Below are 27,115 nucleotides of genomic sequence, written 5' to 3'. Positions count from 1 at the left end.
TCGCAAATATGTATCTAACAAACTTTTTCGATGTTGATAAAATTGAATATTTTATGAGATCAATTTTGTGGAGCATTGTATTGCAATCGATAATTTTGGAAAATACGTAATGGGGTCAAATTAAAGTGGAAATAATTATTTTTTAACACGATGTGTTGGAAAAATTACTTGCACTTGTACTGTTCAATGTTCGATAATATATTTATATTTGCACATTGTGCGACGTGTTAGGGCAAGTAACTCGTTGAAAAACTCCGCGACATATATCATAATGGACTATTTCTTTTTTATTAAATGTATAAAAACAACATAATATTGTTACATTTTCAAAGTTTGTATCCGAATGGACAAAATGTAAGTCAGGTAGTCTTGTTTGAAACGTGATAGACATTTAGTTCGTTTAGGTTGTAAATTATATCATCGATGCTACTATACCGCATCGATATTCCTATGCTCGCTACAATCAACCATACTCTTAATTATTTCTTTCTTTCTTTATTTTTTTTTTTTTTTTTTTTTTTGAGAAGAATATAGAAGAGGGAAATTAATTAACCTCTGGAATGAATTTCTCGTCTATATAACAATACAAATAGATTTTATATTGATATAATAGCAATGTATATTAAATAAATCTATAATAAATAAAATAAAATCTAATAGAGTCCGAAGAAGAACATTCGGATCAGAGTTCTATCGTTTCCTCGAAAGGTCTAAAATAATTATAGATACAGCTTAATTCGTAATAATCTTTTCAATAATTTATTTAAAATCTTACCAAAAACTTCTGGTATATAATCCAAATTTATATCGAATGATAGAGCATTTGTCTCATTAAATTATTTTTCCATCATATCGACGAATCTGCAAAAAATATGTATGGAAAATCGATTAGAAGTAACTAGAAATCATAAATATATCACAGAATTTCTTAAAAATGGGTAATAAAGAGAAATTGATTTTAAGTAGATGTACCTCTGTTACAGAATCGTGAATGAATAAATTAACTTTATGTTCCATTTGATTTTTTTTCTTTCGACCAAGTACTCGATATTTTCATAGCGTAACGTATTCAGTTACAAATGTAATACGCGTATAAAACTTTAGAGCGTATCGCACGCGTATTTTCGAGCTTCATCGGAGATGTCTTATCTATATCTTCAGAATATTCGATGAACCTATAGCCCGATTGAGGTTGCCCTAATTGCTAGCTTCATTGGTTCTTGTTTATTAATCATGCATGCGTCAAATAGTCTTGCGTGCACTTACGCATTGAGAACATTATAACAAATCGGAGTTGGAGCTGTTAAAAAATGTATTAACGGTTCTGAGTGAAACTTCGTCCGAGGGTAAAAAATGCGTTAGTAATAGGAGAATGAAGAAGTATACGGTGGGAGAGGAGTGGGAACGAAAATATCTCCAATTTTATATCGCATAGTCGTTGAACTCGCGCAACCTACTCTTAACGGAGATATCTTTAAAATTGACTCATTTTTTATTCTCTCCCTCTCTTTTTACCTCTTCCCACTCCCCCTGTTTTGTTACGTGGCCTTTTAAACGCTAATGCATGCATTTTCTTTCTCCGACGTGGAAATTTCGATCGAATTTATGATACGATTTAATAAATGATCGAGCTCGTTGCTCCTGTACGCCAAAAACTTATTCTTCAAACTGATTCTTGTATTAATTCTTGACAAATTTAATTAAAATTCATTACACATACGGCGGAGTATCGACAAAAAAGTATATGCAAAATTCTTTAGGATTATGATTTAATGAATTCTCGAATGAAGTAACAAATATAACGTCGTATAACTTCGATATTTTTTGTTCGAATATATTCAATGCTACACTACTGAATTATGAATTAAATCGAATGTATTATTCGTCCTTCGTTATTGTTGCACGCAAAACAGACAGATAGCTCATCGATGTTTTCAAAACCTGTAAACGATACATTGAACTTATAGATCGTTTTTATTACCTTCGATTAGTATTTGTTTTGACTTAGTTATAGTATACAAAAGTTGTTTACTTTGTAGTCAATCGATGGTAAATACTTACGGAGCTGTAAAGTTCGTGATTCAAAATACAGAATTTGCCTGCCGTGAGACGCAAAGGTGATCGTGATCGATGGATTATCAATAGTAGGGTTCGAGCCTCGTTCGGTAATAATTCGTACCATTTACATTCGTAAGCGGCACGAGCAAGTTCGCTACTCTGAAAAAATAAGTTTTGATTTGATAACTTCGTATTTTTTTTCGTCGACGTTGCTTAATCATTAACGTTTCGTCCACCTCGAACCAAAGTTTTTCTCCGACGTAGCAGTAGAGGTATAATTGAAGTAGAACGTAGGCGATGTAAAAGGTAAAAAAGAAGATCTCTAGTAGGGGCATTTTTTCACCATCATCGACCATTAACTGAAATTCGTACGCGTGTAGATATTTTGCAATCGATCGATTGTAAGTAATTTGAATTTTTTAGTAGACGCAGATAAATTTGTGTCGTTAATAACTCGTTAATAATTATTATATTTAATAGAGTCGTAACGAAGATATATGATTTAGGAGAAGCTTATATTTGCTGACTACCTGCACAAAAATTCAAAGGAAGATAGATGCACAATTTATTGTTTCGTAATTTTACCATAAGTCCGTGAAAACATTCCATGCACAATTGCAAGGTGCAACCAAGTATTTGAAAGAGTAGCATTACGTTGAACCGTCTCTCTATCGTATCGACGAATCTTTGAAGAAATTATTTCATTACAATATCGCATTTTTAAATTATTATTTATTACTTATTTAATTACCTGTTCAAATGATTGTGTCTTTCCACGATGTAGTTTAATTGCATTTGAAAGTTTTTTCTCGGGTCGGTATTCAAGTGGATCAGATCGTTTCGTAGCCTTGAAAGTTGTCCGCACACGTGAAGGATCAACATGGCCAGGAAAGTATCCACTGCTGTGTACGTTACTGAATAATAAATCGCACCTATCGTTTGACCAATGAACTTGAATTCGAACAGTGGACTGGTCATTGTTTCGAATGGAAAATACGAGGGGAAAAAATAAAGACGACCTTCGGTACGCATCGATAAACATCTTGTCGTAGCATAAATCGCGATAAGAGAGTAACAGAAAGCGTTTACTTTCGTGGATAGAATCCTGCTGTATTTCGCGTATTTCATCATTTTATCCTTATCTTCCATCCTGTTCACTTCCTCCCAGTCTTTCTCCATCGCTGTTAGAAGATCCTTTATTTCTTTGATGATGAAAGGTAGATAGAAATGAGCGCGTGAAAATTGAGATTAAGTGAGAAAATAGTGGGATTGTCGTCCGTATATAGTTCTAATAGTTTTTTCGTTAACCCTCTGTAACTTTATTTTTTGGTAATATTTTTAATAAAAATTGTAGTTCATATTTTTACTGATATTACTTTTACTGATATAACGACGCTATACCGAATATAATATTCCGTTGAAATAAAAATTTCGCGTATGTATGTCGCCAATGTAAATTTCATATTAAAAATGTTAGTTAAAAAATTTGAGAAATATGGAAATATAAAAGCGTGCACCTTTAAACGAATATAACGTTATAGAGGGTTGAAATAAATGAAATATATTTACGTCCTCCGCTAGACCAGAAGAATATCATCTTCAAGAATGAGATCGTTCCGTTAATGTTGTCCACGGATAGATTTTCCATAACCAAGTCGAAGTCACTTCGGTTGATATAGAGCAGCGTGTATTGAGGTATGGTGCAGAACAAAAAGACGAAGGTAATCCCTATTAACACTTTGTAGCTCGAAATTCGATCGAAGCTTCTTTCCTCTGGCCAAATTCCCATGAATTTCATCGTGTATATGTTCCATCCACAAGCGTACTCCACTTGCCGAACTTGTGTTAACATAGGACGCTTTAGTATAATCGCATTAGATTGCAGATATTAAGCGTGCAATAATTTCGGAGATATATAGAAATTATCGTGAATCATATATCGGTTGGTCACGATCGCGTGACTATGACGCATCGACAATATGATATATTATTCAAATCTGAGAAGATCTATGATTCTATTTAAGGGGGCGAGAAGGAGAGAGAGAGAGGGAGAGAAAAAATAAATTATATTCGCTATATGCATTTCAGAAAAAATTCATCGACGCAAGTTTTCGATTAATTATTGTATCGATCGTTATGATCGCGATTTTATAATAATTAACGATACTTGAATAAAATTGAAAAGGATAAAGATAAATTGTTAAGATCGATTAAGAAATACAGCGAGTGAAAAATGTTCTATCGGTCTGTACCTCCGCTAACTTTCATGTTGGTCTTGTGACAACGTTCTATCAGGAACTGATTCCTTTGTTCGTTTTTTTCGCATTCCGCATATATCTTTCTCGAATCATGCGTCAGGCGCATGCTCTATGAAATCGCATTGTTTTGCTAAGAGATGAGAACGATTGTCTAGATTATTTGTAATTGATTAAACAGAGTTAAATTTTTATGATACGTTTAAAATAATAGTAGATGAAATGCTTTAACTTCAGAAAGCTTTATATTCTATTTTATCAAATTTTCAGTATCTTTTCATATAACGCAAAAATCTTTTAGGGATCAGTGTCCTGAATAGATCCCTCTGTCGTTGGTCGCTTTAAGCGATCCTCTGTCTGTCTTGCGTGTCGTAACTCTCATGGTCATAGTCTATCATTGATCTAACTGATACATTAGAGTATGTTAACTTACCGACACGCGTGACATCGCAAATATGTATCTAACAAACTTTTTCGATGTTGATAAAATTGAATATTTTATGAGATCAATTTTGTGGAGCATTGTATTGCAATCGATAATTTTGGAAAATACGTAATGGGGTCAAATTAAAGTGGAAATAATTATTTTTTAACACGATGTGTTGGAAAAATTACTTGCACTTGTACTGTTCAATGTTCGATAATATATTTATATTTGCACATTGTGCGACGTGTTAGGGCAAGTAACTCGTTGAAAAACTCCGCGACATATATCATAATGGACTATTTCTTTTTAATTAAATGTATAAAAACGGTATAATATTGTTACATCTTTTCAAAGTTTGTATCCGAATGGACAAAATGTAAATCAGGTATCTACAAAGGTACTCTTGTTCCAAACGTAATAGAAATTTAGTTCGATTAGGTTGTAAATTACATCATCGATGCTACTATACCGCATCGATAATTCCTATGCTGTCTACAATCAACCATATTCTTAATCGTTTCTTTCTTTCTTTCTTTCTTTATTTTTTTTTTTTTTTTGAGAAGAATATAGAAGAGGGCAATTAATTAACCTCTGGAATGAGTTCCTCGTCTATATAATAGATATATATAACAATACAAATAGATTTTATATTAATATAATAGAAATGTATATTAAATAAATCTATAATAAATAAAATAAAATCCAATAGGGTCCGAAGAAGAACATTCGGATCAGAGTTCTATCGTTTCCTCGAAAGGTCTAAAATAATTATAGATACAGGGTAATGCGTAATAATCTTTTCAATAATTTATTTAAAATCTTACCAAAAACATCTGGTATATAATCCAAATTTATATCGAATGATAGAGCATTTGTCTCATTAAATTATTTTTCCATCATATCGATGAATCTGCAAAAAAATATGTTTAGAAAATCAATTAGAAATAACTAGAAATCATAAATATATCACAAAATTTTTTCAAAATGAATCATAAAGAAAAATTGATTTTAAGTAGATGTACCTCTGTTACAGAAATCGCACAATGTATTTGACAGAATGAATAAATTAACTCTATGTTCCATTCGCTTTTTTTTCCTTCTACCACGTACTCGATATTTTTATAGCTTAACGTATTCAGTTACGAATGTAATACGCGTAGAAAACTTTAGAGCGTATCGCACGCGTATTTTCGAGCTTTATCGGAGGAGATGTCTTAGCTATGTCTTCAGAATATTCGATGAACCTATAGCTCGACTGAGATCGCCCTAATTGATAGCTTCATTGGTTCTTCCTTATTAATCATGCATGCATATGTCGAGTAGTGTTGGTTGCACTTACGCATTCAGAACATTATGACGAATCGAAGTCGAAGCTGTTAAAAAATGTATTAACGGTTCTGAACGAAACGTTGTCCGAGGGTAAAAAATATGATAGAAATGGAAGGACAAAAGAGGAGGTGATGGGACAGGAGTGAGAACGAAAATATTATCTCCAACTTTATGTCGCATAGTCGTTGAACTCGTGCACCCTATGCTTAGCAGAGATGACCTTAAAATTTACTCATTTTATCATTCTCTCTTTTTCGCTCTTTTACCTTTTCCCACCCCTCCTCTCTTCTTTCGTTGTCTCTTAGACGCAAACGCGCTCATTTTCTTTCTCCGACGTAGAAACTTCGTCCGTAGTATATACGATACGGCTTATAGATATTTTATTTACGTCTGGAGATGTTGATTCACTTACTCATTTCTTAATAGGGACGGTTGTTCGTTTTATTTATCGAGAAAATATGGATTATTATTTGGGGGAGAAATTGAAAAGTTTCGTGACGGATATCTCATTTTCAGAAATATATACTATTGTTGTTGGCCTTTTCTATTGTTCGTTTAAGTATTATTTTAAAAGTATCACTAGATTTTGTAAAAAAAAGAATATATTGTTACTTGTTTGTTACAGTCATTGTAGGTTTACTGTTGTTTTATGTTTTTTGAGTTTGATTAATATACTAAAATGATATATTCAGGATGGATTTGTTAACATGTAGAATTTATTTAAAATCTATAAAGATCGATAAGTTCTACAAATTTTTTTCTCTTACTTCGCTGGAAAGTTTGTGATCAGGGTCAGAATTTTTCAGCTGTAATGCGTAAGGGCAATTTCGTATAACGCATGATCGCTAAAGAAATATTTTGCCTCGTAGGATGACAAGTTGCATCACTCGCATATATATACCATCTGTATACTGTAATATTGAACATTTCAGAATTATTAATAAACTTTATTTATTAATATAAAGATATCAGTGATCTGCTTCGATCGTTATTATAGAAATATAAGTATTTCGAGAGTTTTTATTATCCAAAATCAATTATTCTTTCACTAAACTCCACAGACAATTATTTTTTCAGATTATAAATTGAAAGAATTCATTCAGTGAAAAAATATATACAAAATTTGTCAGGATTATGATTTAATAAATTCTTGAATTAAACTACGAGCAAAGTATAATCAAAATATAATTTTTTGGAAAATATTCGATTCTAGGGTAACATAGCAATTTATAATTGATTCTAAAATATTATTCATCCTTTATGATTGTCGCACGCAAAACAGATAAATAACCCATTGATGTCTTCAAAACCTGCAAAAAGAAAAAAATAATTCAATCCACGTGACTCGATTTTTAGTACCTACAATTTTTTATATATTCAGGTATAGAAAAAAGCCATTTATTTTGTATCGACTCGAGGGATCACTTACGCTGCTGTAAAGTTCATGATTGAAAGTACAGAATTTGCCAGCTGTCAGACGCAAAGGAGATCGCGATCGACGGATTATCAAAATCAGTGATCTAGCCTCGTTCGGTAGTAAATCGTACCATTTACATTCGTATGCGGCACGAGCAACTTCGGTACTCTGAAAGGATAGATTTTTATTCGGTAGTTTCGTATTTTATTTCGAGGACATTTTTTAACCATTAATGTTTCGTCCACCTCGGACCAAAGTCTTTCACCGACGTAGCAGTAAAGGTATAGTTGAAGTAGAACGTAGAATATATAAAAACCGAAGAAGAAGATCTCTACTAACGGCATTTCTTCAACTTCTCCGGCCATTAACTGAAATTCGTAATATCGTAAATATTTTACAATTGATCAGTTCCAAGTGCTCTGAATTTTTTTAGTAGATCCAGAGAAATTGGCGTGCTATTAACGAAGTATGCGTTAATTAAAAAAATTATTATATAGTATGAAGTAGCGATTCTACAAGATCTGCAAAAAGTTTGTACTTGGCTGACGATCTGCTAAAAAATTCAGAGATAAATAGACGCGCAAGACGAATCCTTGCGTTTCGTGGAATTTTACCAGAAGTCCTTGGAAACATTCGATGCACAATTGAAAGGTACAGCCAAGTATTTGGAAAAGGAGCATTACGTTGAATCGGTCCTCTATCGTGTCGACGAATCTTTGGAAAAATTTCCGTATAATCCATCACGTTACGGTATTATTATATATTACAATTATTAGTAGCAGGATATTGGTAATTGTATTATAATTATTAACATCTTGAATAATTACCTGTTCAAATGTTCGTGCCTCTTGACGATGTAACTTAACTTAATCTGAAAATCCTTTCTCGTACTGGAATTCAAATCGATCAGTTCGTTTTGTAGTCTCGAAAGTTGTTCGCACACGTGAAGGATCAACATGGCTAGAAAAGTATCCACTGTTGTATACGCCGTGGTATAATAAACCGAACCAATTACTTGACAGATGAAGGTCAATTCGAATATCGGACTCGTCATTGTCTCGTATGGAAAATATGACGAGAGAAATAGAAGACGACCGTCGGTACGCATCGATAAACATCTTTTCACAGCATAAACCGCGATAAGAGCGTAACAAATAAAGGTTGCTCTCGTAGCTAAAATCCTACTGAATTTCGCCTGCTTCATCATTTTCTTTTCATCTTCTTTCGTTGGTATTTCCTTCCAGTCTTCCTCCATTGCGGAGAGAAGATCCTTCATTTCTTTAATCGATACGACAAATAAAAATGAATATAAAAATCTGAGTAAAAAAATTAAACATCGAATGATCGTTTATACTTTTAAATGTTTATAATTACTTTTTGTTATATTTTTTGAAAAAAATTCTATTATTACTTGGTACTTGTATAATTATACTCTTTTATAATCTTCTATAATTGTAATGTATATACGAATAAAATGGAATATTTCGATTATGACGATTGTGTTTTTTGAAGAACGAAATGTAAATTATTAAAATGTGAAGAAATCTCAAAAAGTGGTCGTTTAAATTCAGGTAAAGTTATAGAGAGATTGAAATAAATTAAATGTATTTACGTCCTCCGCTGGACCAGAAGCATATCATCTTTATGAATGCTATCGTTCCGTTCATGTTGTCCACAGATAAGTTTTCCATAACCATGTCGAAGTCGTCTCGATCGAGACATAGCATTATCGATTGAGGTAATGTGCAGAACAAGATGATGAATGCAATTCCTATTAACACTTTGTAGCTCGAGATTCGATCGAAGCTTCTTTCCTCTGGCCAAATCCCAATGAATTTCATGGTGTATAAGTTCCATCCGCAAGCGTATTCCACTTGCCAAACTTTCGTTAACATAGTACGCGTTAGTATAATCGTATTAGATTGCAGGTATTAAGGGTGCAATAATTTTGGAAATATATAGGGATTATCGTGAATCACATATTCGTCGGTCACGATCGCGTGACCACAACAAACGGATCAATATGATACATTATTCAATTCTGAGAAGATTTAAGATCCCATTCGAGGGGCGTGGGAGAGGGAGGAGGAGAAATTATATGCACGAAATGCACTTTAGAAATTCGTCGTTGCAAGATTATGATCAATTATTGTAGCAATCGTTATCGTGACATTTTCAAAAAGTGAACGTAGTTGAAGAAAAATGTAAATTATGGATAAATTGATTGATAAATTGTTAAGAATGGTTGAGAATTGAAATGGAAAATGTTTAAGCGATCTCTACCTCGACCAACGTTCATGTTGGTTCTTGTGACAACGTCGTATCAAGAACTGATTCTTTTGTTCGTTTCTTTCATATTTTGCATGACGTTTTTCTCGAATAATGCGTGGAGCGCATGCTCTGTTAAATCGCTCAGGAATGCAGTTACGATAATGACCGTTTTTTTCTATAGACACAGATACCTTTTAGGGACGAGTTTCCTGAAAGATCCCTCTATCGATGGACACCCTAAGCGATTTCCTCTATGGCTTGCGTGCCATAACTCCCTTGGTTATTCTATCATAAGTTTAGCTACCACTGGAGTATGTTAACTTACCGACACGCATCGTCGATATCACCAATATGTAACAAAAGCTAGCATTCGATATTGATAAAATTCGAACATTGAACGGGAATTATTTTGTCACGACGTGAAAATGATGAAATAATAAAGATTCATAAATATTAAAAAGCGTGACCGACTTAATAAAATAAAATTAATTACGTTCTGGTATCGGTGGATTAAAGGGTTCTTTGCGTTACATTAATATTGTTGAACGCTTGGTAATACATTTAAATGCATTTCCACATTTAATTTCGCTATTTACGATATTCAACGAGCAGAGTATTATCGATGTTTTCAGAATCTTTGATGTCTGTGTTGGTGTGTTCGTTTAAAAGTAATTTTGATAACGAATTATTATTTTTTATCTCATTCTTAAATTTTGACGATATCGTTACTTACCCTGCTAAAAAGATTATGATTGCATGGACGGAATTTGCTAGCTGTTACGTGTAAGGATATTCGTGCTCGAAAGTTAGTTGAATCATAATCATGTCATTATTTCTTCCGATGCACTATGGAACGATCATGGATATACTTTTACTCGTATACATTTCTCTATGAAAATAATATATCAAAGCTTGTCTGGAATCTCACCAATACCACCAGAAAATTTGAGAAAGAACTTGTACGTTACAGTCGAGCATTCGCAACACTAACGTGTCATTGAATAGTTCCTCGATCGTATCGGCTAATCTGTAAAAAATATTTGTTGAAAATTGATTAGAAATAACTGGAATTTATAGTTTTATTGCAAATTTTCTTAAAAATAAATCATAAAGAGAAATTGATTTTAAGTGAATGTACCTGTGTTACAGAAATCGTGTTTTTGATAGAATGAATAAATTAACTCGATGTTTCATTCGTTTTTTTTTCCTTCGACCAGATACTCTATATTTTCGTAGCATAACGTTTCCAGTTACAAATGTAATACGCGTATGAAACTTTAGAGCGTATCGCGCGCGTATTTTCGAGCCTTATCGGAGGAGATGTCTTAGCGTCGTCTTTAGAATATTCGATGAACCTATAGCTCGACTGAGATCGCCCTAATTGATAGCTTCATTGGTTCTTCCTTATTAATCATGCATGCGTCGAGTAGTGTTGGATGCACTTACGCATTCAGAACATTATGACGAATCGAAGTCGAAGCTGTTAAAAAATGTATTAACGGTTCTGAACGAAACGTTGTCCGAGGGTAAAAAATATGATAGAAATGGAAGGACAAAAGAGGAGGTGATGGGACAAGAGTGAGAACGAAAATATTATCTCCAACTTTATGTCGCATAGTCGTTGAACTCGTGCACCCTATGCTTAGCAGAGATGACCTTAAAATTTACTCATTTTATCATTCTCTCTTTTTCGCTCTTTTACCTTTTCCCACCCCTCCTCTCTTCTTTCGTTGTCTCTTAGACGCAAACGCGCTCATTTTCTTTCTCTGACGTAGAAACTTCGTCCGTAATAAATACGATACGGCTTATAGATATTTTATTTACGTCTGGAAATGTTGATTCACTTACTCATTTCTTAATAGGGACGTTAGTTCGTTTTATTTAACGAGAAAATGTGGATTATTACTTAGGGGAGGAATTGAAAAGTTTCGTGACGGATATTTCATTTTTAGAAATACATACTGCTGTTCTCCTACTGCCTAGCTATTATTTCAAAAATATCATTAATCTTTATAATAATATATTGTTATTTATTTGTTATAATCATTGTAAGTTTATTCTTATTCTACGCTTTCGTCGTATACGTTTTAAATTCATTTTTTCTTGTAAAGATATATTGCGAATTTGATTAAATTACTGAAATGATATATTCAGGATGAATTTCTTAGGATTTGAAAATTTATTTGAAATTTATAAAGATCGATAAGTTGTAGACATTTTTTTTTTCTTACTTTGCTGGAAAGTTTACGATTGTAGAGTCAGAATTTTTCAGGTGTAATGCGTAATTGTAATCTCGTATAACGCGTGATCAGTAAACAGATATTTTGTTCAGTTCGATGTCAACTTGCATCATTCGTATATAAATATCATTTATGTACTGTAAAATGGAACATTTCAGAATTATTAACAAACTCGATCTATTGACATATTGCAAAGTAGATTTTAAAACGATATGAGTGATTGGCCTCCATCGTTATAATAGAAATATAAGATAGCCTAAGAGTTTTTATTATCCAAAATTGATTATTCTTTCACGAAACTCCACAGACAACTATTTTTTCAGATTATAAAATTACAAGTATATGAGCTTTTTTACAATCTGAACACAAAATTGTTTTTATCATCGAGCTTATTGCTCCCATATGGCGCAAGCGTATTGATTCTTGAAAAAATTCATTCAGTGAGAAAATATATACAAAATTTGTCTGGATTATGATTTAATAAATTTTCTAATTAAACTACGAATTAAATATAATCTAAATATTACTTTTTTTTTTTGAAAATATTCAATTCTAGAGTAACATAGCAATTTATAATTGATTCTAAAATATTATTCATCCTTCATGATTGTCGCACGCAAAACAGATAAATAACCCATTGATGTCTTCAAAACCTGTAAAAAGAAAAAAAGTAATTCAATCCACGTGACTCGATTTTTAGTACCTATAATTTTTTATATATTCAGGTATAGAAAAAAAGCCGTTTATTTTGTATCGACTCGAGGGATCACTTACGCTGCTGTAAAGTTCATGATTGAAAATACAGAATTTGCCAGCTGTCAGGCGCAAAGGTGATCGCGATCGACGGATTATCAAAATCAGTGATCTAGCCTCGTTCGGTAGTAATTCGTACCATTCACATTCGTATGCGGCACGAGCAACTTCGGTACTCTGAAAGGACAGATTTTTATTCGGTAGTTTCGTATTTCATTTCGGAGACATTTTTTAATCATTAATGTTTCGTCCACCTCGGACCAAAGTTGTTCACCGACGTAGCAGTAGAGATATAATTGAAGTAGAACATAAATGATGTAAAAAGCAAAAAAGAAGAGTTCTAATACGGGCATTTGTTCTCCATCATCGACCATTAACTGAAATTTGTACTCGTGTAGATATTTGATGTAATTGATCATTCGTAAGTGTTTTGAATTTTTTAGTAGATGCAGAGAAATTAACGCGCTACTAACGAAGTATGCGTTAATTAAAAAAATTATTATATAGTACGGAGTAGCGATTCTACAAGATCTGCAAAAAGTTTGTACTTGGCTGACGATCTGCTAAAAAATTCAGAGATAAATAGACGCGCAAGACGAATCCTTGCGTTTCGTGGAATTTTACCAGAAGTCCTTGGAAACATTCGATGCACAATTGAAAGGTACAGCCAAGTATTTGGAAAAGGAGCATTACGTTGAATCGGTCCTCTATCGTGTCGACGAATCTTTGAAAAAATTTCCATATAATCCATCACGTTACGGTATTATTATATATTACAATTATTAGTATCAGGATATTGATAATTGTATTATAATTATTAACATCTTGAATAATTACCTGTTCAAATGTTCGTGCCTCTTGACGATGTAACTTAACTTAACCTGAAAGTCCTTTCTCGTACTGGAATTCAAATCGATCAGTTCGTTTTGTAGTCTCGAAAGTTGTCCGCATACGTGGAGAATCAACATGGCTACAAAAGTGTCCACTGTTGTATACGCCGTGGTATAATATACCAAACCAATCATTTGACCAAGGATCGTGAATTCGAATTTCGGACTTGTCATTGTCTCGTATGGAAAGTATGCCGAGAGAAATAGAAGGCGACCCTCGGTACGCATCGTTAGAAATCTTTTCACAGCATAAACTCCCATTAGAGCGTAACAAATAAAGCTTGCACTCGAAGCTAAAATCCTACTGAATTTCGCTTGCTTCATCATTTTCTTTTCATCTTCTTTCCTTGTTACTTCCTTCCAGTCTTCCTCCATTGCGGAGAGAAGATCCTTCATTTCTTCAATCGATACGACAAATAAAAATGAATATAAAAATCTGAGTAAAAAAATTAAACATCGAATGATCGTTTATATTTTTAAAGATTTATAATTACTTTTTGTTACGTCTTTGAAACAAATTATTACTTGGATCTTGTATAATTATACTCTTTCATAATCTTGTATAATTATAATGTAGACACGAATAAAATCGTATATTTCGATTATGACAAGTGCATTTTGAAGAATGATATATGAATTATTAAAATATCGAGAAATTTCAAAAAAAGTGTTTCTTTAAATTGCAATAAAATTATAGAGAGATTGAAATAAATTGATCGTATTTACGTGCTCCGCTGGACCAGAAGCATATCATCTTTATGATCGAGATCGTTCCATTCATGTTGTCCACAGATAGGGTTTCCATAACCATGTCGAAGTCATCTCGATGGACATATATCATGATCGATTGAGGTAAGGCGCAGAAAAAGATGAATGCAATCCCTATTAACACTTTGTAGCTCGAGATTCGATCGAAGCTTCTTTCCTCTGGCCAAATCCCAATGAATTTCATGGTGTATAAGTTCCATCCGCAAGCGTATTCCACTTGCCAAACTTTCGTTAACATAGTACGCGTTAGTATAATCGTATTAGATTGCAGGTATTAAGGGTGCAATAATTTTGGAAATATATAGGAATTATGGTGAATCATATATCCGTCGGTCACGATCGCGTGACCCCAACGTACGGATCAATATGATAAATTATTCAATTCTGAGAGGATTTAGGATCTCATTCAAGGTGTGAGGGTATAGGGAGAGGGTGGGAGAAAGAGGGACGAGAGAAGGAGAGGGTGGAAAGGAAATTATATACACGATATGCACTTTAGAATTTCGTCGTTGCAAGATTATGATCAATTATTGTAGCAATCGTTATCGTGACAATTTTAAAAAGTGAACGTAGTTAAAGAAAAATGTAAATTATGGATAAATTGATTGATAGATTGTTAAGAATGGTGGAGAATTGATATAGAAAATGTTTAAGCGATCTCTACCTCGACCAACGTTCATGTTGGTTCTTGTGAGAACGTCGTATCAAGAACTGATTCTTTTGTTCGTTTCTTTCACATTTTGCATGATATTTTTCTCGAATAATGCGCTGGGCGCATGCTCTGTGAAATCACTCAGGAACGCTGTTACGATAATGACCGTTTTTTCTATAGACACAGATATCTTTTAGGGACGAGTTTCCTGAAAGATCCCTCTATCGATGGGCACCCTAAGCGATTTGCTATATGATTTGCGTGACATAACTCCCGTGGTCACTTTATATCAGTTTAGCTATCATTGGAGTATGTTAACTTACCGACAAGCATTGTCGATATCACCAGTGTCTAACAAAAGCTAGCATTTGATATTGATAAAATTTAATCATTGAACAGGAATTATTTTAACAGGACAATGCGAGAACATCGTGAGGAAAATGATGCAATTGAAAAATATTAAAAAGCGTAATCGATTTAATAAATTGAAATTAATTATTTTCTAACAACGATGAATTAAAATGTTCTTTGCATTACGTTACTATTGTTGAACGCTTGATAGTACAGTCAAATATATTTGCTCATTTAATTCCGTATTTGCGATATTAATCGCGCAGAGTTTCGACAATCGATTCGTCGACGTTTGTAGAATTTGTGATATGCGTGTGTAAATGTATTTTTGGTAACCAATTATTTTTTTTTATCTTATACTTAAATTTTGACCTTACTTACCTTGCTAAATAGATTATGACCAAATGAATGGAATTTGCCAGCTTTTACGTGTAAAAATAGTCGTACTCGAAAGTTAGTTGAATTAAAATCATTTTATTGCTTCTTCCGATGCACTGTAGAACGATCATGGATATAATTTTACCCGTATACATTTCTCCATAAAAATAATTATTACAGTCTGTTTGGAATCTAACTAATATCACCAGAAGGCATATAATGCCAACTTGTACGTTATAGTCGATCATTCGCAACACTAACGTGTTATTAAATTATTCTTCGATCGTATCGGCGAATCTGCAAGAAATATTTGTTGAAAATCGATTAGAAATAACTAGAAATCAGATTGCTTAAAAGTAAATCATGAAGAGAAATTAATTTTAAATAGACGTACGTGTACTACGGAAATGGTGTTTTTGATAGAATGAACAAATTAACTCGATAATTCCATTCGATTTTCTTTCCTCTGACCAGATACTCGATATTTTCATAGGGTAATGTTTCTAGTTACAAATGTAATCCGCGTATAAAATTATAGGGCTTATCGCGCTCGTATTTTCGAGCTTTATCGGAGGAGATATCTTAACTACGTCTTTAGAATATTCGATGAACCTATAGCTCGACTGAGATCGCCCTAATTGCTAGCTTCATTGGTTCTTCTTTATTAATCATGCATGCGTCGAGTAGTATTAGGTGCACTTAGTCATTCAGAATATCATGACGAACCGAAGTTGAAGTTGTTAAAAATGTATTAACGGTTCTGAACGAAACGTAGTCCGAGGGTAAAAATATGGTAAAAATGGTAGAAGAAAGGTGGCGGCGGTGGGAAGGGAATGAGAATAAAAATGTTATTCCCAACTTTACGTCGTATACTCGGTGAAATCGTGCAACCTACGCTTAACAGAAATGTCTTTAAAGTTTATTTTTTTTTCGTTCTCTCTTTCTCGCTCGTTTAGCTTTTCTCACCCCTCTTTTGTTCTTTCGTGGTCTTTCAGACGCAAACTCGTGTACTGTCTTTCTGCGACGTGGAAACCTCGATCGTTTTAATAAATGATCGATCTTATTGACCATATATGCCAAAAACGTATTAATTCTTGAAAAAATTAATTCATTAAATTTTATTGCGCATACGATAGAACGAGGATTAAAAAATGTGTACAAAATTTGCCAGGATTATGATTTAATGAATCCCCGAATGAAACGACGGACAAAATATCGTATAATTTCAATGTTTTTTGTTCGAATATATTAAATGTTAAAATATTGTAGTAATTTATGAATTAATTCGAATGTGTTATTCGTTCTTCGTCATTGTTGCACGCAAAACAGACAGATAGCTCATCGATGTTTTCAAAACCTGTAAACGATACATTCAACTTATAGATCGTTTTTATTACCTACGATTAGTATTTGTTTTTACTTAGTTGTACTAAACAAAATTTGTTTACTTTGTAGTCACTCGATGGTAGTTACTTACGGTGCTGTAAAGTTCGTGATTCAAAATACAGAATTTGCCTGCCGTGAGACGCAAAGGTGATCGTGATCGATGGATTATCAATAATAGGGTTCGAGCCTCGTTCGGTAATAATTCGTACCATTTACATTCGTAAGCGGCACGAGCAAGTTCGCTACTCTGAAAAAATAAGTTTTGATTTGATAACTTTGTATTTTTTTTTCGACGACGTTGCGTAATCATTAACGTTTCGTCCACCTCGAACCAAAGTTTTTCTCCGACGTAGCAGTAGAGGTATAATTGAAGTAGAACGTAGACGATGTAAAAAGTAAAAAAGAAGATCTCTAGTAGGGGCATTTTTTCTCCATCATCGACCATTAACTGAAATTCGTACGCGTGTAGATATTTTGCAATCGATCGATTGTAAATACTTTGAATTTTTTAGTAGACGCAGATAAATTTGTGTCGTTAATAACTCGTTAATAATTATTATATTTAATAGAGTCGTAACGAAGATACAGGATTTAGAAGAAGCTGATATTTGCTGACTACCCGCACAAAAATTCAAAGGAAGATAGATGCACAAATTTATTGTTTCGTAATTTTACCATAAGTCCGTGAAAACATTCCATGCACAATTGCAAGGTGCAACCAAGTATTTCGAAGAGTAGCATTACGTTGAATCGTTTTTCTATCGTATCGACGAATCTTTGAAGAAATGATTTCATTAGAATGTGGCAATTTTTGAAATCCTTATTTAATTACCTGTTCAAATCGTTGTGCCTTTCCACGATGTAATTTAATTGCATTTGAAAGTCGTGTTCTTTCGTATTGCTGTTCAAATAGATCAGATCGTTTCGTAGTCTCGAAAGTTGTTCACACACGTGAAGGATCAACATGGCTAGAAAAGTATCCACTGCTGTGTACGCTGTGGTATAATAAACCAAACCAATTATTTGACAAATGAACGTTAATTCGAATATTGGACTCGTCATTGTCTCGTACGGAAAATAGGCCGGGAGAAGTAGAAGACTACGGTCGGTACGCATCGATAAACATCTTGTCGTAGTGTAAACCGCGATAAGAAAGTAAGAGAAAGCGATTGCTCTCGTAGCTAAATTCCTACTAAATTTCGCTTGTTTCATCATTTTTTTTTCGTCTTCCTTCGTTGTCACTTCCTTCCAGTCTTCCCCCATTGCGGTAAGAAGATCCTTGATATCTTTGAAGGAAATGATAGATAAAAATCAATATAAAAATATGAGAACAAATATTAAATTTCGTACGATCGTTTGTTTTTTACCCTCTTATAACTATTATTTTTTTCATACTTTTGAAAAAGAAATTATATTGGTGCATGCATAATTATATTCTATTAATTATTCAACTATATGAATTATAAACTATACGCGAGCAAAATCGAATATTTCGATTATGCAAGGACAAGCGTATTTTGTGTCGAATAAAATGAAATATTAATTAATTAATACTAACGAATCTAAAATAAGTTGGTTTATGTAAAATAAATTTACATAGAATGAAATAAAATATAAGTAGATTGAAATAAATTGATTGTATTTACGTCCTCCGCTGGACCAGAAGCATGTCATCTTTATGAATGCGATCGTTCCATTCATGTTGTCCAGAGATAGGTTTTCCATAACCATGTCGAAGTCGTCTCGATGGAGATATATCATTATCGATTGAGGTAAGGTGCAGAACAAGATGATGAATGCAATCCCTATTAACACTTTGTAGCTCGAGATTCGATCGAAGCTTCTTTCCTCTGGCCAAATCCCAATGAATTTCATGGTGTAGAAATTCCATCCGCAAGCATATTCCACTTGCCAAACTTTCGTTAACATAGTACGCGTTAGTATAATCGTATTAGATTGCAGGTATTAAGCGTGCAATAATTTTGAAAATATATAAGAATTATGGTGAATCATATATCCGTTGGTCACGATCGCGTGACCCCAACGTACGGATCAATATGATAAATTATTCAATTCTGAGAGGATTTAGGATCCCATTCGAGGGGCGTGGGAGAGGGGGGAGGAGAAATTATATGCACGAAATGCACTTTAGAAATTCGTCGTTGCAAGATTATGATCAATTATTGTAGCAATCGTTATCGTGACATTTTTAAAAAGTGAACGTAGTTGAAGAAAAATGTAAATTATGGATAAATTGATTGATAAATTGTTAAGAATGGTTGAGAATTGAAATGGAAAATGTTTAAGCGATCTCTACCTCGACCAACGTTCATGTTGGTTCTTGTGACAACGTCGTATCAAGAACTGATTCTTTTGTTCGTTTCTTTCATATTTTGCATGACGTTTTTCTCGAATAATGCGTGGAGCGCATGCTCTGTTAAATCGCTCAGGAATGCAGTTACGATAATGACCGTTTTTTTCTATAGACACAGATACCTTTTAGGGACGAGTTTCCTGGAAGATCCCTCTATCGATGGACACCCTAAGCGATTTCCTATATGGCTTGCATGCCATAACTCCCTTGGTTATTCTATCATGAGTTTAGCTACCACTAGAGTATGTTAACTTACCGACACGCATCGTCGATATCACCAATATCTAACAACAGCTAGTATTTGATATTGATAAAATTCAAACATCGAATGGGAATTAATTTGTCAGCACGTAAAAATGATGCAATTGATAAATATTAAAGATCCTGACCGGTTTAATAAAATAAAATGAATTATTTTCTAACAACGATGAATGAAAGTGTGGTTTGCATTACATTACTAATGTTGAACGTTTAATAATATATTTAAATACATTTGCACATTTCATTCCGTATTTACGAATTCGTCGCGTAGAGTACCGACAAGTAACTCATCGATGTTTTTAGAATCTACGATATATATATGCATTTATATATGTATTTTTGTTAACAAATTATTTTTTTTAATCCCATATTTAAATATTGTGGGCTTCGTTACTTACGTTGCTAAAAAGGTTATGACTAAATGGACAAAATTTGCCAGCTGTTATGTGCAATGGGATTCGTGCTCGTAACATTATTATCATGAGCGATCTAGCTTCGTTTGGCGATAAATCGTACCACGGACATTCGTAAACGGCATCGGTGATTCCTTTGCTCTGTAACATCGAATTATCGTAATATAATTATTTTAATCGTCTTATCAATTTTTAAGAAAAAACGTAAAAAAATAAAATCAATTACCTCGGAAAGAAGTTTCTCGCCTGTATAACAATATAAATATATTTGTAGCAAGATGTATGTTATAAAGGTTACAAAGAAAGTCAGTTGAATTAAAATCATTTCGTTATTTCTTCCGATGGACTATGGAACGATCATTGATATACTTTTACTCGTATACATTTCTCTTTGAAAATTATCTATTAAACTTTATCTGGAATCTCACCAATATCACTAGAAAGCATGTGACGCAAAGTTGTATCGTACAACCGAGCATTTGCAATAGTAGCATATCGTTAAATTGTCCCTCGATCGTGTCGGCGAATCTACAATATAAGCATTCGTAGAATATTGATTGGAAATAACTAGAAACCATAGATTTATTGCAAAGTTTTATAAAACATTAATATGTATAATGAGAGATGAAATTTACAAACGTATACCTGTTTAAAGAATCGTGTTTTTTAACGATTTGAGAGAGTTCCGCTTTGAAGTCGTTACCTCTTTGAGAGGGCAAATTACGTAGGCGTTGTTTCAAATTTTCATATTGTCCGCACACGTGAAATATTAAAGTAACCACAAAAGTATCTACGGTAGTGTAAGTCCCGCTTGTGCAGTACGCAGCCACCGTTTGAGCGAATACGGTCAGCTCGTAAATCGGCGTAGGTTGTATGTCGTACGGAAAATAAGAGCGCAATATGAGAGTACGGCCGACGAAACGAACTAGAATAAAATGTAGAATAACGAAAAGAATAATAAGTATTTTACTTGTGATAATACACGCGAGAGATACGTGTCTGCAAATTTTGGCAATGTTGGTCATTCTTTTCGCTTCCTCCTTGCTTTTCGCATTTTTTCGATCTTCTTCCATATTTGACAGTAGAACACTAATGGCTTGAGTAATATAATTCATTGAAAGAAAATATATTTTTAGATGTACAAAAATTTTTATTTCAGATGTAAAAAACAAAAAAAGAAAAAATCGGAATAAAATGAAGGTTTGTTACGAACGAGTTAAAAGAAAAAATAGAAAAATGAAGAATATAGAAAAATAAAAATATTAGTCTCGTAGAAATGCAATGATTAAAATTCAGTAAAATATAGTATGTATATATAAAATAAAATAAAATATACTAATAATTAAAATTTAACATTAATTACATCTTCCACTGAACCAAAAGATAATCGTCTTCAAGATCGCGAGTAAGACGGTCATGTTTCCCAGTGACAAGTTTTCAGCGATCAAGTCGATATCACCCCATATGAAATAGAGATCTATCGTTTGTGGTATCCCAAGGAACAGTAACATCATGGTGAGCGGTATTAGAACCACGTAGCTCGATGCTCGATTGTATTTTCTTTCTTCTGGCCAGATCCCGAATATCTTCATAATGTGACGATTCCATCCGTAAATATAATCCACGTAGGAAACTTTGGCACATTGACCGATCGATAAAGTATCAATTTATGAAATTAAGATAACGATTTTATCAAATGATTTGATGAAATTAATGATCAGTAATGATCGACGATAAATTTTATCCAATTCTTTTTTCTTTTTTTCTCTCTCTCTCTTTCTCTCTCTTTTTTTTTTTAATGTATATATATGTACATATAAATTTGTCCTCCGTTATACCTCGAGTCAAATCCATGTATAGGTTTCCGTTACAGCGACCTATCGGGAACTGATAATTCTTAGTTCGTTTCTGTTTGAAGTGTCTTTTCTAGCGCATGCTCTATACTAATCTGTTACCGTTATCTATATACACTAGACAATTAATCATATTAATTTCTCAAGTAGTTTTCATTCTTAATATTGCTAATTTCGTGTGATTTCTTTTCAATTATTATGTTTTCTTCCGCTAAATTTATTTATAGAAAATGTATGTATTTTCTTGTTTCGATGCTATAACTATTTGCACGGTCGTCTTGAACAGATCCCTCTGTGGTAATACTTTCAAAGCCGCTTGCTGCTTGCTCGTTCTAACTCTAACGGTTATGTTGCTCTAAGATTTGAAGAGACATCACACGTTACCGACGATGCATCGAGTTACCAACATTAAATATATCGAGTGTTTATAGTTTTAGAATAGTAATCGATAAAACAAGAAAATTTCACAAGAAAATTCGATAAATACATCTTGGTGTATTGCGTTGACAAGAATCGTTAGAATAAATAGTAAGTAGTAAAATTGTTTGACCTATATTTTTACTGTTTAACAAAATGCAATACATTTTTATGCACAGAAGAATTTTATTCCGTATTTCCGATATTCATAGCATGGAGTACCGACAAGTAACTCATCGACGTTCTTAAAATCTGCGATAGATATATCACGAGTAGTTATTTTTCTTGATAAATTACGTAAACAACTATGTGATACCTTTACTTACGTTGCAAAAAAGTTTATGACTGAACGAACAAAATTTTCCTGCGGTTATGGAAAGTGGTACTTTTGCTCGAATCATTATTATCATAAGTAATCTAGCTTCGTTAGGTGATAAATGGTACCATTTACATTCGTACGCAGCGTCCATAATTCCTATGCTCTGTAACGTCAAAAGTTTGCATTATCCGATTCGTTTGCAGCATCCGAAAAAAGAAAACAAGAACGTAAAAAAGATGTAAAAAAAAAAAATAGTTATCGAATCATTATCGTTATTATTATTGTTATCGTTAATATCGAATTATTTACCTCTGAAATAAGTTCCTCGCCGATGTAACAATACAAATAGATTTGAAGCAAAATATATGCTATGTAAAATGCGAAGAACGTTATTTGAACTAATATTATACCATTATTTCCTCCAAGAGCCTAAAATAATCATCGAGATAGTTTAATTCGTTATGATAAATTTTCTAAGTAATTTATTCGGAATCTAACCAAAAGCGCTAGGAAACACGTAACGCAAAGTTGCACGGTGCAACCGACCATTTGCAAGAGTAACATTTCGTTGAAATTATTTTCTATCGTGTTGACGAATCTGAAAAAGAAAATCAAGAAGAAACGATCAGAAAGTCGTTACAGTCTGTATTATTAAATTTTATATAAATGAATTATAAAAAAAATTTCTTTCCTTTTTTTCTTTCTTTTATTTCTTTTTTTTTTTTTTAAGAAAGTACCTGTTCAGCGAATCGTGCTTCTTAACGATTTGAGCAATTTTAACGTAAAATTCTTCATTGTCTTTTTCACAACGCAAATCGCGCAAACGTTGTTTCAAATTTTTAAGTTGTCCGCATACATGGAACACCAAAGTAGCGACAAAAGTGTCCACCGACGTGTAAACTCCGCCTACGCACCACGCAGCCAATGTTTGAGCGAAAATTGTTAGTTCGTAGTTCGGTGCGGATTGTACGTTGTACGGGAAATACGATCGTATTATGAGAATACGACCGATGTAACGAATTAATAGAAGATGCAGAATGACGAAAAGAATAATTATTACGTAATAGGTTAAAGTACATCCAATGGATATTCTTCTGCAAATTTTCGCGATCCTCATCATTCTTCTCGCTTCTTCCTCGGTATTCGTTTCTTGTCGATCCACTTCCATATCAGATAGTAGAACACTAATAGCTTGAGCAATATAATACATTGAAAGATGATAAATCTATCGATTCGATTTTCTTTCTTTTTTTTTTTGTATAATCCAAAAATTCATCAAAGAAATTAATTAACAAAATTTTGTATGTATGAGAGAATTAGAAAACAAATTTTTTGTATACACCGATCGATTAGTTTCATAGGAGCGAACGTGGAAATTTAATGAAATAATTTATTATAATTAGACGTTTAATTACATTCTCCACTGAACCAAAAGATAGCCGTCTTCAAGACCGCTATTAAGACAGTTACATTTCCCAGAGACAAGTTTTCGACGATCAAGTCGATATCACCCCATACGTTGTAGAGATCTATCGTTTGCGGTATGTTGATGATTAGTAACATCATGCTAAGCGGTAGAAGGACCAAGTAACTCGACGTTTCATTGATTTTCCTTTCTTTCGGCCAGATCCCCAATATCTTCATAGTATAACGATTCCAGCCACAAATGTAATCCACGTACGAAACTTTAGCATGTTGACCGATCGACAAAGTATTAGTAGGTTTAATCGTATATAAATTAAAATGATAAATTCTAATGAATGATTTGATAAAATCTAATTGATTTGCTCGAATAACCGGTTCAATTACAAATTTTTTTATTTTTTTTTTAGAATACTGTTATCATTTATTATTCGTTCAGTAATCGATTATACCTCGATTCACATCCATGCGTCGGCTTTCCTCACAGCGACGTATCGAAAACTGATCCCACCTGAGTTCGTTTCTGTTTGAAGCTATTCCTTTCTAGCGCATGCTCTGTAAGAACTTGTACCGTGTCATACATGCTACTAAGAAAATTTCGTGTTAATATCTTTACTACGTATAATCGTAATAATCGTGGTAGAACAAGCGTAATGGGTTATGATCAATGATTATTTTAGATTATATTGACTTGCCCTAAAAATTAGAAATTTTTTATCCGTTCGTAAGATATATACTTATGCGTAAAATACTTTTAAACAGATCCCTCTATGGTAAGAATTTCTAAACCCCTTGTCACTTGTAACTTCGCTTAACTCTCGTGGTCACTATTTGAGAGATTTATAAAAACATTTTTTTTTATCGACGACGCGTCGTTTTACCTGGGGTAAATATTTCGTGATATTGGACTTCAGGATACAAATCGATAAAAATTTGACAAAAAGACGTATGATCGTGTTATATCGTTGCATTTAAATAAATAGTATCATTTTTCAAAGAATTCAAGAATCATTCAACTTCATTTCAGATAATTCGCTTTTTCGATCATTTTAATCGTCATCTTTGGTCTTCATCGCGTATAGCACCGACAAGTAACCCATGGATGTTTTTAAAATCTGTTGGGTGGATAATTTTATTTATTTATTATAATCAAAAGATGAAAATTTGCTGTTCACCTTGCCAAAAAGCTCATGATTGAAGGAACAAAATTTTCCTGCTGTAATGCGCGACGATATTTGTGCTCGACACATTATTATAGTAAGACATCTAGCTTCGCTCGGTGACAAATTGTACCAGCTGCAATCGTACGCGGCATAAGCCATTTTCGCTCCCTGCGATATTACATTTTTTTTTCTTTTTATCGAGGAACAAATGAGATACATAGTTATATACTTACCTCAGAAAAAAGCTTCTGACCGACGTAACAATACAGATAGATGTGAAGCATGACGTATGTAGTGTATATACCGAAAAAGAATAGTCGGACCGCCAAGAGACCTTGATCGTCATCCACGAGAGCCTGGAATAGTTACGCAAACGTGATCACATTTTAAGATATCGAATTGATATAGTCAAATTTGTTTCCTTTATTTTTACCGAAATCGCTTGATACGATTGAACGCAAAGTTGTACCGTACAGCTAAGCATTTGGATGAGCAGCATGCCGTTGAATCTATCCTCGATTGTCTCAGCATATCTATGAAAAATAGAAATATTATATAAGTTTGCTAAAAATGTTGAAACGCACTGTCTTTTCTCGTACCTGTTAAGCATATCGTACTTTTCCACAATCCTTGCTAGATCGATTCTAAAATTATTGTTACTTTCGCAACACAGCTTGGATAGTTTTTTTCTGAGACAGGAAATTTGTCCGCACACGTGTAACATCAACATGGTCATGAAAGTATCGACGGCTGTGTAACTATTGGCTACGTAAAGTGCAGCTGTAATTTGGCCAATCAGAGTTAGTTCAAATTTAGGAAAAATTCCGGTATCGTATGGAAAATAAGCACGATAATACAAAACTCGTCCGGTATATGGTAACAGAAGGGTTCTAAATGTCACGTAAGTACCGGCAACAAAGTTACACATAATGATACTTCCAGCTGTTATCCTCCTGCTGATATCAGCGATTCTCGTCATCTTTCTAACGTTCTCCTCGGCTGTAGCTTCTTTTCGATCATTTTCCATATGCGACAGAAGTACTTTCATAGCTTAGCGATAGAAATAATTGGTTTAGGAAAATATTAATTTATGAATGTACCTCGCTTCTTTCGCAGAAAATAATCGTATGTATAATTACATCTCCCGTTGGACCAAAAAGTTGCTGTCTTCAAAATAGCAATTGTGGTAGTCATGTTTCCCACCGATAGATTCTCCACGATCAATTCGAAATCACCCCAAATGAAGTAGAGATTGGTTGTTTGTGGTAAGGTAATAAAGAGAAACATGAAACCGATCGGGAATAACACTTTGTAGCTGGACGCATTGGCGAATCCTCTTTCGTCCGGCCAAATCCCCATGAACTTCATAATTTTTCGATTCCAACCGCAAGCGTAATCCACATAGGAAACTTTGTGTGCGTCGCATCGATCGAGATATATTTATGATTAATGGTTTAATATTAAATATAAAATAACACATATATGTATGCATGTATGTATGTATGTATGCATGTATGCATGTATGTATGCATGTATATATGTATATGTTACACGATAAATTAGAAAAAACCGTATATGTAGTTAATAATCGTAATTTTTACCGCATTCTTTTTTCGTTTATTTTAATTGCAATATATTTTCTGCTTACTAATAGTGTAATACCTCGATCAACATCCATGTAAGTTCTTCTCGCAACGACGTGCGAAGAACTAATCCCT

The 27,115-nt window shown here is 33.4% G+C and overlaps 6 protein-coding genes across 13 annotated transcripts in view; 1 reads left to right on the top strand and 5 right to left on the bottom strand.

The window, feature by feature from the left end:
- The window catches only part of LOC127062712 (uncharacterized), a 136,459-nt gene that overhangs the window by 36,342 nt on the left and 73,002 nt on the right, over window positions 1-27,115 (top strand). The gene's annotated exons all lie outside the window — the stretch shown is intronic.
- Window positions 1,766-19,672, bottom strand: LOC127062727 (odorant receptor 13a-like). 3 transcript variants are annotated; one of them, XM_050991413.1, is made up of 7 exons: window positions 19,493-19,672; window positions 18,822-19,091; window positions 18,008-18,461; window positions 17,851-17,950; window positions 17,501-17,623; window positions 2,062-2,217; window positions 1,766-1,941 (listed from the first exon to the last, which is right to left on the bottom strand). In XM_050991413.1, the coding sequence occupies exons 1-7, from the start codon at window positions 19,506-19,508 to the stop codon at window positions 1,879-1,881; spliced, it is 1,182 nt and encodes a 393-aa protein (XP_050847370.1). In that variant the 5' UTR covers window positions 19,509-19,672; the 3' UTR covers window positions 1,766-1,878. The 3 variants fall into 3 exon arrangements, with proteins under 3 accessions (XP_050847370.1, XP_050847371.1, XP_050847369.1); XM_050991414.1 differs by lacking the exons at window positions 1,766-1,941; window positions 2,062-2,217; window positions 17,501-17,623 and adding exons at window positions 12,562-12,650; window positions 12,772-12,927; window positions 13,005-13,127; XM_050991412.1 differs by lacking the exons at window positions 1,766-1,941; window positions 2,062-2,217 and adding exons at window positions 16,999-17,146; window positions 17,267-17,422.
- Window positions 7,085-10,023, bottom strand: LOC127062728 (odorant receptor 13a-like). Its single transcript, XM_050991415.1, has 7 exons — window positions 9,770-10,023; window positions 9,099-9,368; window positions 8,314-8,764; window positions 8,101-8,200; window positions 7,732-7,854; window positions 7,499-7,654; window positions 7,085-7,379 (listed from the first exon to the last, which is right to left on the bottom strand). The coding sequence occupies exons 1-7, from the start codon at window positions 9,783-9,785 to the stop codon at window positions 7,317-7,319; spliced, it is 1,179 nt and encodes a 392-aa protein (XP_050847372.1). The 5' UTR covers window positions 9,786-10,023; the 3' UTR covers window positions 7,085-7,316.
- LOC127062732 (odorant receptor 13a-like) lies at window positions 19,848-22,174 on the bottom strand. The gene is made up of 7 exons (XM_050991420.1): window positions 22,062-22,174; window positions 21,587-21,856; window positions 20,869-21,319; window positions 20,652-20,751; window positions 20,450-20,569; window positions 20,209-20,364; window positions 19,848-20,116 (listed from the first exon to the last, which is right to left on the bottom strand). Exons 1-7 carry the CDS (start codon window positions 22,075-22,077, stop codon window positions 20,063-20,065), a joined length of 1,167 nt encoding a protein of 388 aa, XP_050847377.1. The 5' UTR covers window positions 22,078-22,174; the 3' UTR covers window positions 19,848-20,062.
- Window positions 22,632-24,421, bottom strand: LOC127062177 (odorant receptor 13a-like). The gene is made up of 6 exons (XM_050989927.1): window positions 24,222-24,421; window positions 23,550-24,003; window positions 23,311-23,410; window positions 23,122-23,241; window positions 22,820-22,975; window positions 22,632-22,745 (listed from the first exon to the last, which is right to left on the bottom strand). The coding sequence occupies exons 1-6, from the start codon at window positions 24,376-24,378 to the stop codon at window positions 22,680-22,682; spliced, it is 1,053 nt and encodes a 350-aa protein (XP_050845884.1). The 5' UTR covers window positions 24,379-24,421; the 3' UTR covers window positions 22,632-22,679.
- On the bottom strand, window positions 24,876-27,105 carry LOC127062758 (odorant receptor 13a-like). Its single transcript, XM_050991459.1, has 6 exons — window positions 26,537-27,105; window positions 25,997-26,447; window positions 25,831-25,930; window positions 25,631-25,753; window positions 25,410-25,565; window positions 24,876-25,349 (listed from the first exon to the last, which is right to left on the bottom strand). The coding sequence occupies exons 1-6, from the start codon at window positions 26,763-26,765 to the stop codon at window positions 25,284-25,286; spliced, it is 1,125 nt and encodes a 374-aa protein (XP_050847416.1). The 5' UTR covers window positions 26,766-27,105; the 3' UTR covers window positions 24,876-25,283.

The sequence above is a fragment of the Vespula vulgaris genome, chromosome 3 (genome assembly GCF_905475345.1).
Source record: "Vespula vulgaris chromosome 3, iyVesVulg1.1, whole genome shotgun sequence".
NCBI lineage: Eukaryota > Metazoa > Arthropoda > Insecta > Hymenoptera > Vespidae > Vespula > Vespula vulgaris.
The sequence above is the reverse complement of the archived record's forward strand: the minus strand, read 5'-3'. Positions and strand labels throughout refer to the sequence as shown.